At 37.0% G+C, this 16,735-nt stretch overlaps 1 protein-coding gene across 2 annotated transcripts in view; it reads right to left on the bottom strand.

The window, feature by feature from the left end:
* Positions 1-16,735, bottom strand: part of LOC149786979 (TPR and ankyrin repeat-containing protein 1-like) — a 141,854-nt gene that overhangs the window by 52,144 nt on the left and 72,975 nt on the right. For both annotated transcript variants that reach the window (XM_089977525.1, XM_089977526.1), the window contains exons 17-21: positions 15,759-16,493; positions 9,073-9,336; positions 7,593-7,748; positions 6,096-6,901; positions 2,678-2,882 (exon numbers count right to left, since the gene is read on the bottom strand). In XM_089977525.1, the coding sequence (XP_089833651.1) occupies positions 2,678-2,882; positions 6,096-6,901; positions 7,593-7,748; positions 9,073-9,336; positions 15,759-16,493 (2,166 nt within the window). The remainder of the gene's footprint in view (positions 1-2,677; positions 2,883-6,095; positions 6,902-7,592; positions 7,749-9,072; positions 9,337-15,758; positions 16,494-16,735) is intronic.

Genomic DNA, 16,735 nt, shown 5'->3' with positions numbered 1-16,735 from the left:
TTTTCATTGTTGCCCCGAACCACAAATTTAAATCCCCAACGATAAATGAGCCATGTAGGATGATGACCCCCGTTTTCTTACAGTGTTTCATTTCTAGAGATTAACACAGCTACTATTATTTAATAAATCAAGGTCAATACTGTAATCTGGTAATTAAATATTAGATTTTACATGTGTGTTTTATTTTTTATTTTAACATTTTGAAACAAAAATTGTAAATCATTTTATACTGTTTCAATGCACATGTTCGATAACGTATCCAATAACTGTAATTTTACACTCACTGCCTTAAATCAATATGTGAGGTTAGTAAGAATAGAGAGAAAATAGAGAAAAAGCATCTGGTTGAATATTGTTTGAATAACAATATTAATACTGAAAATGAAAGAAATAATAATACAAAATAACAGTATATGAAAATTAAATTTAATACTTATTCAAATTGATCCTTCATTTGAGTACACCTTTTGCTTAAACATTAAAATCCTTCTGAAAGCACATTTCATTTTATCAATGCATTTGTAATCCAAAAGAACAATCCTGTAAAATACTATAAATATTTCTTGAAACACTATATTAATGAAATACTATGTATATACACTAATTACAACAGAGTATTCAAGCTCACACTTCACAGATTTTTGGACAAAGCCACTGTATCAACATCGTGTCAATCAAATTGCTGAATTAAACAAGTCCAGCTTTCTCAACACCACTGATAATTAGGTCCGATCTTTAAATCAATGTCACATGAGCTGCAATTATCCATTCAGCGTGAACTGGCTTGGTTAATGAGGTTGCAAGGTTTACTAATACTGTGCACTGATAGTCACAAGTAACATCTTCTTTTTCCATAATGGCATCCATGACCTGTTTAGCATACCACTCGTGGAAGTATGACTTTAATTCTTCTTTATACTCCTTATCTACTGTCAAGTCTAGTGGTTGAAGTCGGTCTGTACAAGAAGCAGGCACAAACATTAGCTGCCTGGTAAGCAAGTCCAGGAACCGAGGGGGGTCTAAGGTGAATTTTTCCACTCTTAAGCCATTGTGTTAACACCATGATTGTCAGAAAGTACTGATGGTACAACTTGATGGACAGTGGTTTAAGTGAGTGATCATTCATATGTACTTTAATAACCGATTGACCTAGTGCTGTTGGCTGCGTCGGCTTCCTTTGATGCTGAACACTCAAACGAAAACATGGTGAAAGTGATTAATCTTGACAGGCGTTTTATTTGTGCTCATAGAGATGGAAGTATTGTTTTAATGTTGTTGGCTGCATCAGCTTCGACTGATGTTATTCAATTGGTCGAAAACACGGTGTAAGCATTGAACTTGCCAGGTCTCTGATTTGTGCTCATACAGGTGGTAGTATTGTTTTAAACATTAAAGTAATCTCCATTTGCATCGGTATAGCTTTATTCTTTTGTACTCTTTATTTTGGGCATTTGTTGAAGTTAAACCATGAAATTAAATACCTACTAATATGCAAACTTTGACAGGCAAAACCTTGAATATAAGTACCTATGAAAATGCCTTTTTTATACAAAACCACGAAAATTGAGCCCACGAAAATAAACGATACTACAGTAAATTAAATTAATGCAAGAAGTCTACAGATTCTGGAGAAGCATCCATAACAAGATTTTCAAGATGGTCACCATGGTAGCCATATAGTATGTCAAATTTTGTATCATTTTCAATTAGGACCATTCAGACATGATAAGAAGTCTTCTGGTGAAAGAAAATAAAAACACTTAAGAAATTATCACCATTTGATTTGATGAAGTAGTTATAACAATATCTGGTGGCCTTGTTGAAGGTCATATGTTCGGTATTTTCACCAGTAGGCATCAAGGTCCTTTAGTGACAGTCCAATGTAAATATGTCCATCCATTCAGGATGAGTGGCAACAAGATTTTTTGAAGACAACCATCTTGGCTATACCGGAGTCTTAGGGACCTAATTTCCATTTTGGACCAAATAAACATTTTTTTCAAAATCAAACAAACTCTAATACAGTAATTTTTTGGAAATCAATGTGAGGAGGCCTGACACTCAGGGGCAGATAACTTCCATAAATGATGTGGAAAAATCAAACTCAAGCAAGGTCTTACAGACATAAACACATTACATTTTGAGTTCAGCTTTGAAAACCAAAGCCAGAAGGACTGGCAGTCATTGTGAATAACACCAGTAAATGACACTATGGAATCAATGTAAAGGGTTGTGACAAAATTTGATAAAATGCAACAAACCTAGTTTTGATGTGGGAACAAAATTCAGAACATGAAAAATCAAGGGGCACAACTCTATTTGAAAAACAGATATGGTGGAAATAGAAAAAATCAGGATCTCATCAATACTGAGCTGAACACTAAAAAATTTCAACAATCACTGGTAAACTTCAACTATGGAAACAAAAGATATGACGACGGGCAATCAGGGATGAAAACTTCTTTGCCTCATGATACATACATTTGAAGTCCCATATTTTAGAATCTTATCAATTAAAGCAGCATATCAAACTGACTTTAAGTTGAACAATTCTCAGTAATGCTATGCGGTAGAAACCAAATTGTTGATGGATAGATGGACAACACTTATTACTGGGTTCTGACAAACATTATCAAGTGAGGCCCTTATAAACCACAACTAGATATTGCAATGATACCTTTGGACACCTTGGCTTCATACAGCTGCAGATTGGTTGGCACCTTCTTCAACTTCTTGCACAGGTGGGGCTGCCATTCCCCGCTAGCCAGCAGGTGAATCTTCCGTACTATTCTGGTCTTTATAGCTGGTGGTATGTGCTTATCTCGCAATTTTTTCCACACATCTGCTGTACATTCTACCTCCCAGGCCAAATCATCAAATACCTATGAAAAGTGTAAATTCAAATAATAATAGTGCCTGAAATTTAGATAAAGAACATTTAAAGTTTCTGGGAAATGGATCTAGGTACATAGTAAACCAGAAGTACAAACTCACAAAACTACCTTATACATGCATCTGACACTTTACCCTCAATACACACACACTGTCACGATATTATTATGAGTTTATTTTTTCGGTGGGTGGGTGGTGAAAATAATCAATGCAGAACAAAAGGACCAAGTAGATGCAATATAGACCACCTGGCTTACATGACAGTTGAAACTTTCACCAAGATGGCTTATGCAGCATTGTAAGAGAACAAGGTGTACTATCTCTGACTTTAATATCATGCCAACTTTTCCATTTTACTATGTGCTGATGAAACTTTTTCCCAAAGACAGAGGTATACTTAATATGAAGACTATTACCCATTATCAGAGTCTTCCAGGAGCTTTAAAAGTAAGCTTTTATGTAAGGAAACATTGCAAGAAATATAGGAAATATAGATGCCTGAGTCCTATCAAGCAAATTATGATGGAAAGATATGTTTGTGAGATTGGGATTTTTAACGTAGCTTTTAACAATTTTTCATTCATATCGCTATGATGTCTGCAGTGTGGCAGTTTATAGTGATGTATAGCACTGGGACATCATGCCGCAGACATGTAGCACAATGTCCCACCCAGGCACATTATCCTGACACCAGGCCAACCAGTCCTAACACTAACCTCTTAATGCTGAGTACCAATGAGGCAACTGTTAGTACCATTTCTGTAAGTCTTTGGTATGACTTGGCCGGGGATTGAACCCATGATCTTCTGCATCCGAGGCGGACACTCTAACCACTAGGCCACTGGAGCGGTACGGAAAGGATAGAAGATGACTGGATGACTTATGATGGACAATATACAACAGAAACAGAAGCCCTCAATACAATCTCTGATCCATGATTCTGACATCAAAATTGATAGCATTATACTGAATCTTCACTCACTGGCTTCTAAGCAGATAAAATATACCCCTCACATTCCCAACAGTCATGCAGCTGGTCACCTCTGTGGTAACATTTTAACAATTTCGATAACTACTGCAAATCTCCATGATCTGTAATACACGTTTACCACAACCCATACCACCACGACAGAAGTCTCCCTCTCTTCTGATCTAGGGGTCACAACCCAAATACTCAAATACATATTACATGCCGTCCTCTAAAGAATACATGTAGAAACTTTGGTGAAAACAAAGTAGTTACAAAATTTGATTATAACTGCAAAAATTCTGACCTTTGACAACATTGCCAACGACCACAGGGGATAAGCCAAAAATTCTGACATCGGACAACATTGCCAATGACCACAGGGAATAAGCCAAAAATTTGACCTTTGACAACATTGCCAACAACCAAAGGGGATAAGACCACATTCCCAAAGACCATAGGGGATAAGCCAAAGACCACAAGGGATAAGCCAAAAATGTACACTTTAGTAATAACAAGATTTTCAATTGCTGCTATGGTGGCCATTTTACAAGACAGAATGACACCATTTTCATTCAGGATCAAGCAGATATCATTGTCAATATGACAATCTATTCCAGGCAATTAGTGACAGCAAGATTTCAAGATGGCTATAGTGGCAGCCATACTGGATGTGCTGACACCATTTTTATTTTGGACCAACTAGATGTCATAAGAAATCTTTAGGTGGAAAACTTATTATTGTGACTTTCCAGTCAGAATAAGTGATTTAATTTCAAGGACTGCTCCGGTGGCCTAGTGGTTAGAGTGTCCACCTCAGACAGCACTAGGCATTAAGAGGTTAGTGTTAGGACTGGTTGGCCTGGTGTCAGGATAATGTGACTGGGTGGGACATCATGCTACATGTCTGCAACATGACGCCCCAGTGCTAGACATCACTATAAACTGCCACACTGCAGACATCGTAGCGATATGACTGAAAAATTGTTAAAGCTACATTAAAAATCCAAATCACAAATACATGATTTTCAAGTCAGGCTGCTATGGCAGCCATACACAGAAAGTCAGAGCAGCATTATTCACATTCTGAATGAACTGGACATTGGATAAACGTGGATGTGAAGTTTCATGGCAGGCTTCCAAGCAGTTTAGGGGTGGTGACAACAAACTTGTGGTAAAGGATGAATGGAGGATGGGTGATGAGAAACAGGCCATCCTGTATGCTTTCTGGACTATGACATATAGAACTGGAAATTAGAATATCTGTGACATTTAAAAAAAACTGGGTATAATAAAAACAATTACAATATCATGTGACATTTTTTAAAACAATGTGGTGATAAAAAAATATAAACTGTAAACAATCAATGCCACCAATATTACAGTAAATGTTTCAATGTTGCCAAAGGACAATATTTTTGTATACATTCTATGCTCTGAATTTAATTGGACCTATCAATAAGTGATTACAGAATACCCCGTCCCCACTCTAAAGGTAACAAACTGAAAAAGAACATCCAAATGTGTGACCAAAATTCTTGCAATGACACAAATACATACTACATCATGAAGATATCTCTAACAGTTCATAAGATATTTACTATCCAGTGTGAGACACAAGGATGAACACAGTATGTTTTTTTTCTTCTAAACTGAGTTAACTCTTGAAGAACAGTTCAAACAGAACCCATTCTTTTACAAGATAAATATAGGCAGACCAATAGTTTAATTTTCTTTCAAATATATTCAGGGATTTTAAAGAAATACCCAATGATACAAGTCAGATAATTACAATTTTCCCTTATGGTGACTTTAACCTAGAGGCAAAGTCAAACAGCTATGGTACATGACCTTGACCTTGAGGCAAGTTGAGATAGCTATGGTATGCAACACAGCATCTAGTCATGCTGCACATACCTGGGCAAAGGTTCTCCAATCATTACAAAGATATGAATATGACATGCAATTATCAATGGTCCAATATACAGAGGCAATCAATACCATCAAATATGTCCTATTAAAGATGGGTATGTGACAAATTACCAACTTTTCCACAAGCAATAACTTCTAGAAAGAAATTAATGGAAAGTTTATTAGCAGGCATCTTTAATTAATCTGTCCTTCTGAAAGAACAAGCAAGGCCAGCATTGAAGGTTATGATGAAATGTTTAGCCAATGTGTCGAATACACAGTTTTTAACCTATCATCACTGTATGTATGACATATCTGCAGATACCTGAGCATCTATTGTGATCTCTTCCACCTCCTCCTCTTCCTCATCTTCAGACTCTTCCTCTTCCTCTTCTTCCAAAGCACCTGTATCTACAGTATCATCAGGCTCTGCCTCTTTATTTGCCTCAGGATCAGCCTCTTGTTCCACGCCCTTATCCTGCATTATCTTCTTCAAAGGAGGGCCCTCCTCCTGCTCGCATTTCTCTGACTCTGCACCTGTAGATGCACTTGCTTCTTTAACCTGAACACTACTCTGTTGTGGAGATATCATGGACAGTGTTGTCTCAGTTGGTTCTTGTTTTGTTGAAGAAGTGGAAGGTTTGTTTACTGATAAACCAAACACAGACAGCTTGCTCTCATCCAGGAGTCTTATCATTTCTTCAATTTTCTTTTTCCGAGCTTCTCTCTGTGTGGAAGGTTTCACCATTTCCATAATTTTTCTTCCTGTCTCATCTACTACTTCTTCCTGTGTCAAATTTTCATTGAGACTGTTGCCTTTTTCAGAGGAACTGCTTTCTTTCTGGGGCACCTCTGCAGTTGCAGCTAGTCGGAGGAACTGTTTCCGTCTATCATTTTTCCGGACAATATAGTCTATTGGAAGTTTTCCCTCTGAATTACGAACGCTGGAGCTCAGTTTGCGTGCACAGAGTGTCTCTATCACTTTAAGTGCCGTATTACTGACTTTACACTTTGCAAGAAGGTGGAATAAGCAGTCTCCATTGGCATCAACTTGAGATGGGTCAAGACAAGCAAACTTCTCGGGGTCCAAGTCAAACTGGTTCAACAAGGTATCAAATAATGTGAAATTACCTGAAAAAGATCAGTTATCAATATTTTCTCCACTTTCTCACAAAATATTTTGACTATTCAAGCACTGATGTCCAATTTTAAACAGACTTATTGGTTACATCAAAGATGGTTGAGAAAAGGAAAAAAACTGATGACAATGGGTATAAATTCCTTAATTATATAAAACCAGTAGCGATAGCTTGACCTCTCCAGTATAATTAAATGCCTAACCTGGAGTGATAATTTGACCATTCCAACATGTTTAATTGCATAACCAAATTGTGCTAATAATCACAGATACAAACTTTGGTTCAAAAAATACAAAACTGAAAACTGAAGACTTCTTTTCATTGCAAACCTGAAAGAATTTGAAAGAAGCAGACCACGATGAAGTTATGTGTAGGCACCAAGTCATTTTAATTCTTTTTCTTTTCTTCATCTGAAGGTCATAAAAAACATGAAAAATTTCAAACCAATTTAGTATCAAAGGAAATAATCATATGAAAATAACACAGCATTTTACATGACTGTAATATAAATATTAAAAGCGCCAGTGATATCAGAAACAAGTAATATTTAAAGTAAATGATGAAATAGTCCAGACCCCTGATATGGTCTCACAAATTCAACCATGTTCTTGGAAAGGTGTAGAAAACAACTGAACATAAAAGACAGGTTCATAATGCAGTCGATGTCGAATGATAAAACTAACCTTTGTCTTTTTCGAGCCCAATCATAAGAGCAGCGTGTATTGGTGTATCCCCTGCAGCTAAGGAGAGCGCAGACGGACTAGCACCTCTCTTCAACAACTCGGCAACGACCTTGAAATGACCTTCACTTACAGCTGCTTGAAGCAACACTCCTCCATCTGTATTAGAAAGAATATTATATACATAAAGCTCACATACAATCTGTAAACATATCAAGAACAGCAACTCAAGTAGCTTCTCACTGCATAAAGGAATCATATGAAAAAACATTATTATTTAAAGGCCTTTCTAGAATATGGTTCTAATACAGTGGAGCCTAATGATAACATTGCCTCCATATATCACTGCCCATCTCTTTACCCGAGTATGGATTAAATAACATTATGATACTTGTTTCATACATCACTGCACATCTTGTAAAATGTATGAATCATATCAGATTATAACACTCCAATCAATATATCACTGCCCCTCTTGTAACCTATATAAAACTAACATTTGTTCAATGTAATACTGCCCCTCTAGTAGCCTGTATGGATTAATACCAACTATAACCCTCCCTCAATGTATCACTGCCACACTAGTAGCCTGTTTTGGATTAATACCAATTTTAGTAGCCTGTATGGAATAATACCAATTATAACACTCCCTCAATATATCACTGCCACTCTAGTAACCACTGTGGATCAATACTAATGTTAACTCTCATTCGATATATCACTGCCCGCCCTGTAACCTGTATTAAAAAAATCAAATTAGTTTATCCCAAATCAAGGAAACAGAAAACACAGCTTTCCCTTGTATTATAAAATTCTAGATTTAACAACATATGGCATTTAAACTTGAACTCTATGACCAAATTTTAAACCACTGCACCTGAATCATTAATTGGCAGCCCCCACTGACCAATAAACATGTATAATTTTTGATCATTCACATAATTTTAGTATAAAACCCATATTTGTCTGACATATTAGTTATCCCTGAGACACTTATATACAGATTCATAAAATTGTAGAGTATTCTTGCCATACAGTGATAAAGAGCATCATGTGGATTATGGTTATGAACCCCAACAGCTGTGTTATAGTGAGGTGTGTATATATATATATAGTGCATCCTAGTACAAATGACAAAGAACCAGATCTTCCGTCACGACTGTCATATTAACATCATATGAAGACAGATCAAGGTCTATGCTGTGCGCATGAAATGACACGTACGGCACAAATCCTCCACTAAAACTTTAACATTACATGAAGGCAGTTCTGAGGCAATGTCATCTTCTTAAACTACAGTTTGAACACCACAGAAACAGATCTGCTTGCATACTGTATGAAGGCAGATCTGGGTCTATTCTGTATACTTGAAAGTAAAGTTTAATCAACACATATCAACATGTGTGGAAACAGTATATAAAGGGCCAGAAGGTCTGGGCCTACCATGCTGAAAGTTGGGTCAGTTGTATGTTCCCAAACTTACCATCCTTGCCAAGCGAAGCCCCACTGCTCAACATTGAAATAACTATATGCAGCTTTACATCCTCTGCTTTCCTGAAAGAGGTGTCCTCCACCACCTCAACCATGTCGATAGAAGTTGCAAAACTTTTCATTTTATCTGAGCCATTTTTGTTTCGGTACTTTCGGACAATGGCATCCACTTGTCTCCACTTCTTCCCCTTAATAAGCTCTTTGGTCACACGATCACACATCAACTCTGACATGGTAGTCAGGCTGTCAGGAATCTCTGCATAAAGAAAGGAGATAGTGCACATCTGTTATATGAACACATATAATTAAGAAAAAGCATATTCAGCTTCCACATCTATGTTCCAACTAACAATCAACAAAATCAACATGACCAAAATTCTCAAATTACAAATGAGGATTCATTAGAATTAACATTCTGTGTTGGTTTCCAGTGTTTTAAACACTTTACTGTCTTTGTCATGCTGAAGAAATGTAACTTAAGCATCATTCTCAAGAACACACCAAGGCAGTCAACCAAAGCTGGACTGGGTAGGTATTGAACCAACAAACCCTGGCTTGTGAGTCTAGTGCTCTACCACCTGCACAATTTCAGTCCCCCATTTTGGTTAAAAGAAACAACAAACAGAACAAAATTAAATGTTTACAGTTGTTCAAATGTCTACCAAAAAATTTAAATGCAAGGTGATGAGATCAAATTGTGTAGCATGGTATTGAGGTTGGATCAATCGTAAAACTGTTAAATTTCTGAATAGAGACAATTTCATAAATTTGCTGGGGGGAATTTTACTCTATTTGCACATGTAAATGTACCTTAACACTCCTGCACCGCAACTTTACAACAGATGAATTTACAGTATAGTTGACAAGTTGCATCCAGCTGTGAGCAAACAAGGTTAATAACTTTTACACCAGGAGTCCCCCAATAAAACAGATATCCTTACTAGGCAAAACTGCTTGAATAAGATGCTTTCATCTGTTAAACTCCTGAGTGTGGAAACCATTAAGATTTTACTACAAACCAATAATATATGAAAAATATGGTCACAGTGATCCTCTTTGTTTTACTGGTATAGTCCTGAGATGTACATGATAATCTACTTGAATGAGTAAAGCATTAACAGTCACACAAAAAAAAATAAAAATAAACCAAAGTCATAGCAGCATGAAATGTGTCAAAGAAAACTACTTTTATGAGGAGACTGTAGTCCTCATAATGCTGCATTCCCATATATAGTTTCATGATTCTAGACATGACAATATGCATACAAACCATAAAACATCTATGTGATCAATGCAAAAATTGAACCCAAGCCTATAAACATATAGGTCACAGTGACCTTTTGTTGAAAGAATGTGATATTATATAGATGCATACAGGAGCTCCAGGTGGCTGAGTGGTCTAAAGTGCTCTTTTATATTGATTATAGTTTCCAGTAGGTCTGTTTTTCTAACCAGGGTTTTCCTGGGTTCTTCCTCCACCTGTTATACTGGACACCGTGTATAAGTCTATAACGATGCACTTGTTCATGCTATCATCATTTATATATGCAGGAATGAATAAACTATTCCATGTTGTCATGACTGATATATGCAGGAATTAATACACTGTTCCATGCTGTCAAGGCTGATATATGCAGGAATTAATACACTGTTCCATGCTGTCAAGACTGATATATGCAGGAATTAATACACTGTTCCATGCTGTCAAGACTGATATATGCAGGAATTAATACACTGTTCCATGCTGTCAAGACTGATATATGTAGGAATGAATACACTATTCCATGTTCTCATTTATGATATATGTAGGAAAGAACACACTATTCCATGCTGTCATCACTGATATATATATAGGAATGAATATACTATTCGATGCCATCATTACTGATATACGCAGAAATGATGACACTATTCCATGCTGTCATGACTGATTTATCAGGAATGAATACATGAGTGTGTGTGATTTGAATTTTTAACGTAGCTTTAACAATTTTTCAGTCATATTGCTACGATGCCTGCAGTGTGACAGTTTATAGTGATGTCTAGCACTGTGGCATCATGACACCAGGCCGACCAGTCATACAACTAACCCCTTAATGATGAGCGCCAAGCGAGACAGCTGTTAGTACCATTTTTGTAAGTCTTTAGTATGACTCAGCCAAGGATCGAACCCACGACCTCCCACATCTGAGGCGGACGTTCTAACCACTAGGCCACCGGAGCAGTGGAAAGAATACACTATTCCATGCTGTCATGACTGATATATGAAGAAATGATGACACTCTTCCATGCTGTCATGGAAAATATATTCAGAATTAAAACTTATATCTGACAAGTGCAACCCCACCCCCCAGAATAATTTGATCAGTTTGCTCAGTCTGGTCCCAACATGGAGCAGACACATTTCAGCTTTAAAGCAGAATTTTGGGGAGGCTCATTGTAAAATGTCACAATTTGAGTGCATATTTATTGATGTCATGAAATTCAGTAGAGGTGGACATCTAAGACTGGTGATAATACATTTGTGTGAGATTAGTATGAGACTGAAATTTAAAGCACTATGTCCATTCTCGAACATATAGGGGAACTCACGACCGACAAATTGACAAAAAGTGGGATGACAAACAAACATCAACTCCCAAGTCCGAGGCTGCATGTAGGATTCAGTAAATTTCAGCACTGTCCCCTTTTAAAGTTGAAAAATGTGGGACCTATCTGGTCACAGATGAGTCCTCCATAAAGGACATAAAAAGCAACAATGAAATAAAGCAGAATATGAGCATTATAATGTATCCATTTTTTCACAAGACTGGAAACATGAAAATGAAAATCCATATTCTTTAGCTTGTTTTAAATTTTGTTAAGAAATCATAACCATGCTTCATTTCTAACAGCAAATCTCTAACATGTCCAGCCTTAACATCCGTAAGTTCTGAAACAGCAATGAATGTCTGAACATTGCTGTAGCATAAAAGTACAGCTGAGATGAAGATCTACTACAAGATATCTGGTATAGATTTAATCTCTGAAAGTATATTGTCAGTCAGCATTAAAACTGAACCTAATGTATGATGCACAACAATCGCTATCGTTAGTGTCAGCATTGACCGCACAATGTAAAAGGATCACTATCATTAGTGTCAACATCGACTGTACTATGCACCAGCAATACTCACTTTATCATGCACCAACATCATTATCATTAGTGTCGATACTGACTGTATGAAACACCAGCAACACTAACGTTAGTGTCAATACTGACTGTATGATGTACCATCATCACTACCATTAGTGTCAACATCAAATGTACGATGCACCAGCATCACCATCATTAGTGTAAACATCAATCATTCAATTTCATCACTAATTCAGTACAAAATATTGCAGATCAAGATCTCTTAGTGCATTATGTGGTGATGGTCTGCCAATACACCACTCCCTCGATAACCTGCACCCTGATAACTCCCGAACACACTTATAACACACAGGGTCAGACGTGGATCCAATTTTTTAAACCAGAAGATACCCAAAAATGTCATCCCTGTTTCCTGAACCTGAAGAAAATTGCAATCAAAACTGGTAACTGAAAGGTTGATATGTCGCTCGTTTAATGGATGATAACGGAAGACAGGACCTGAAAATTTTAATCAACATTTTGAAACTATCAACTTTTAATTAGAAGTCGTATAATTGGTTACATTTTCTTTCCAAACAAAATTCTTAGTATACCATAATTAAAGATATTCAAGGAAATTTTGATCAAAGAAAATGTAACTTATGTCTAGTGTCTGCTGTACATTAATATTTAAATGCCAATTAAATAATTTTATTAGGTGAAATTTGTGTTTTAATTCTATCTTTTAGTTCCTCTTAAGTGTAATCATCATGAATGCAACGTGTATTTAAACGTAAAATGTGTCAATCTACCGTAACAAACATGTCTGCAAGTGTTTCTCTGAGAACCTACTTAAGTGCCGATTGTGTTTGATAACTGACTTGCGGAAGTATTTGTCATATTGTTGCACTAAATTAAAAGCTGGCCTGCTCTGTATTATCACATTAATTGCGTCTTTTGAATCAAATAAAGGTGGTGGAAGAAAAGTTAAACTAAAAGGAATGCAAATCCTACAAACTTAAAATCTAGCGGCCCCGGTCATATGTTGGGTGAACTCACTTTATTTGATCAATCGAACACTGTTACAAATGTTTATTGTGCATGTAAGATAATTAACTACCTTAAACTAACCGACTCATTCATAACTGTGATCAAAGATAGCAAGGCAACCAAGCGAAACAAATACTTCGTAAAATAAAGAGCTAGGTTTCACAGATACTGACCATTGTGGGTAAGCATGTTTCAGAGAATTCCTGAACTGACGATTACAATTATCCTCAAGGATGATAAGAAGTTTAACTATTACTTCCAATGAAATCGCGACATCAATTCTGTACTAATTGAACAATTCAAAAATTGAATTTTGACATGGAAGATTGTCTCACAAATAAATGTCATTAGTTTTAGAGAAGAAAACAAAAGAATCTTGTTTGGCGGTGTATCAACAGTTAGTCTAGTTCCCTGCTACTTTGACTCCTGACTTGGCACTCTACAATTAAATACCACTCCAGGAACCAGACTAATCAACAAAACAGAAAGCAGTGATGCAATACACAGATGTTTTCACATACACGTGATGGTTGTTGAAACCAGCAGAAACGATCTTTCACATGCTGGATATTTTGAAAATAAATGTTATTTATGCAGAATAAAGAACAACTTCATCAGAAAAAGCGCATTATTAACAATTATTATATAATTATCGATGGGACTGTAAAACGAGGATTCAGTCATTAAACAGCCCAGTTCCCTACTCCCCCCCCCCCCCCCCCGTGGTTTTCTTAATGCGTTAGGATTTCTTTCCTTCAATTTTTTGAGGTCACTCAGTAACTCATGCCCTCACTTATAGTGCAATCTATGTCTGTGGACCCCGTTGTGCGTGAGTTATCAAGGAAAAGGTATAAACGCTAACAAGTCTACTACATATGGGGGAGGGGATGCCCTAACAAACACTGATGTATAACTTTGTTCAAACAGCATCAATAGGAAAACTGGAGGCTGATTTTTAATATTTCATTTAGATGGCAGTTCATACTGACAATGTTACACATCTAATAGTCTAACTGCTCTGTTTGTACTGAATTTGCTCTGATGTCTTTTTCCATACTAAGTAAATCCATCCACAATCAAGCAGTTGCTTTTCTCCGACTCTGTTGACTGCCATTTTAGTTCTTTGAAGATAGATGCTACCAAAGGAATGCTGAGGTGAGTTGCAGCGTAATGAGAGTAGAAATCGTTAAACTAAAGAAAGTGGTCCTTCAAATAACTTTGGCTTTTCTTGGTTACTATCAATCTGCAACCAAGTTAACTGGTGGTGCATGGTAACAACACCGTAGGAGCAAAATGGGCAAATTTCTAATTTTTGGGGGAAAAATAATGCATGCATAATTCATCATTATGCAAGCACATATTGAAATATTTTTTAAAATTTTAAAAGCTGAATTTGCACAAAGTACATGTCTTAGATGCAACTCTGTGTCTCTGTATTGGAGACATGATGGAGGAGTGATATTTCTGTCACTAAGTCAGTAACTGCATCATGATCTCCTGTAAAACGACTCATCTGCAAACGGAGCAGTGTCGAGGAAGAGTGTAAAGTAAACATCTCCAATGCACACTAATCTGCTGCTGAAATGGTCATTGCTGTCAAGGCTTAAATAATTTTAGAGTCGGTAGAAGAATCACATTACCAATATATCCTATGGTTTATGTCCTAAAGTGGAGACTCAAGACAACTGAAGACTTGACTTTGCCCCAATCAATCTCCCTATCTTTTTTTTTGCAACACTCAAGTTACCATCTGACTGTGATGGGCAAACACTGCATTGTGAAACCAATAAGTACCTGATACAGGCAATGCATGTGTTGCAAATATTTTTGGCAACTTTACACTTCTCTTTTTTGAAAGACTTGGCCAACATTGTATATCTAAAACAACAACAAAAAAACAAAATAATGGGAAATGACTGCAATAATTTTTGAAACCGTTAATTCAATCAATGTTCATAATTAAATGTACAAACCACAAAGAACCTGCAATACAATGTACAACTACAAGGTCAGAAAAATCATGTCCACCAACTGTGAAACTGTCAGAAAAACATCCACAAAATGAAAAAAGTATGTACAATTATCGATGCAAATTCACAAATAGGTGATCAATATCTTGCAAGATCTTTAATCAACAAGTGTACCAACTTTACATTCAGACTGGGGAGAGTTCTAGATGACCTTCGCCGACTCCAATCATGATGCCACAAGATGCTACGTGTATTGAGTAAAAGTTTAAACTGGTTAAGCCTCGAGTATCTAGCAAATTAAAGCGAAGGCAATTTGGAAGTCTCTTCCATTTGTCCATAAGATATAATGGCACAAGAAGGAAACTGTTGAGGGCTGGATATTAAAGGTAGAAGAGTTAATTCCAAATGTTAAAATGAGCAGGGAATGTATTTGATGGAAAAATTTCACATTGCAATCTGAAATTGTCCACAGAACATGTAAAGGTACAAGACAAGGCAAAGTATTTTGCCCTGCAGTTTGGCATAGTCAATATCTAACCTTACCTGGTGTGAGAGTTTCTCCTAACTTGTCAACGATGATACTGATCACTTTATCTACAGCTTTCCTATGCCGAGTGGTTGAATGTTTAAACCCAAGTATGCAGACCAACTTCTGGTACCCATCATCCAAGTCCCCAAGTTTGAAGTCCAGTTCACTCTCTTTGATCAGCTGGTCACATCCATTACAACCACTGGGAAGCTGCATTACTGCTGGACCTGTCCCATGACCCTGATCTTGGCTTCCAATTGGAGGTGATCCTTCTTTACCTGGACTTTTGCCCTTATTGGGTTTTTTCTGTGCTTGTGCCTGAATCTGTGTCTGTGAGTGGGCCTTAGCCTGTGCCTGTGTTTTGGCTTGAGTCTGTGTCTGTGATTGGGCTTGAGTCTGTGCTTGTGCCTGAATCTGTGTCTGGGACTGTGCCTTAGCCTGTGCCTGTGTTTTGGCCTGAGTCTGTGTCTGTGACTGGGCCTGAGTCTGTGCTTGTGCCTTAGCCTGTACCTGTGTTTGGACCATAGCCTGTGTCTGTGCTTGTGCCTGTGTTTTAGCCTGTGCTTGTGCCATAGCCTGTGCTTGTGCCTGGGCCTGTGCCGTAGCCTGTATCTGTGCTTGTGCCTGTGCCTGCATCTCAAGCAACTTTGTCTGCTGGATTTCTTCAAATCTGTCACCCATTTCCTTTTGTTTCATCTCCATGGCCTTGATGCCTTCATCATGGAATTTTTTCAGCATACGGTAATTTTCTGTAAAATTAAATTGTATTGTGTGCAATACTTAAATATACAAAAAACGTGATTTGCATTTAATGCACTTATTACACTTGTCTGTTTCAATGTTAATTTATTTCTTTTATTTTTATACTATACTGGAAGGCCCCCATTGTCACCACATTGACTCCCCGTTTTTCGATTATTAGGGGCAGGTGCCCATATTTACAAAATCTTAGATGCAACCTTGTTACTCTTGTAAAGAATATGTTTTGCAG

This window comes from Sinohyriopsis cumingii, chromosome 12, assembly GCF_028554795.1.
Source record: "Sinohyriopsis cumingii isolate HCF-2022 chromosome 12, ASM2855479v2, whole genome shotgun sequence".
Lineage (NCBI taxonomy): Eukaryota > Metazoa > Mollusca > Bivalvia > Unionida > Unionidae > Sinohyriopsis > Sinohyriopsis cumingii.
Note: the sequence above shows the minus strand (reverse complement) of the source record. Positions and strands in the feature narration are given on the sequence as shown.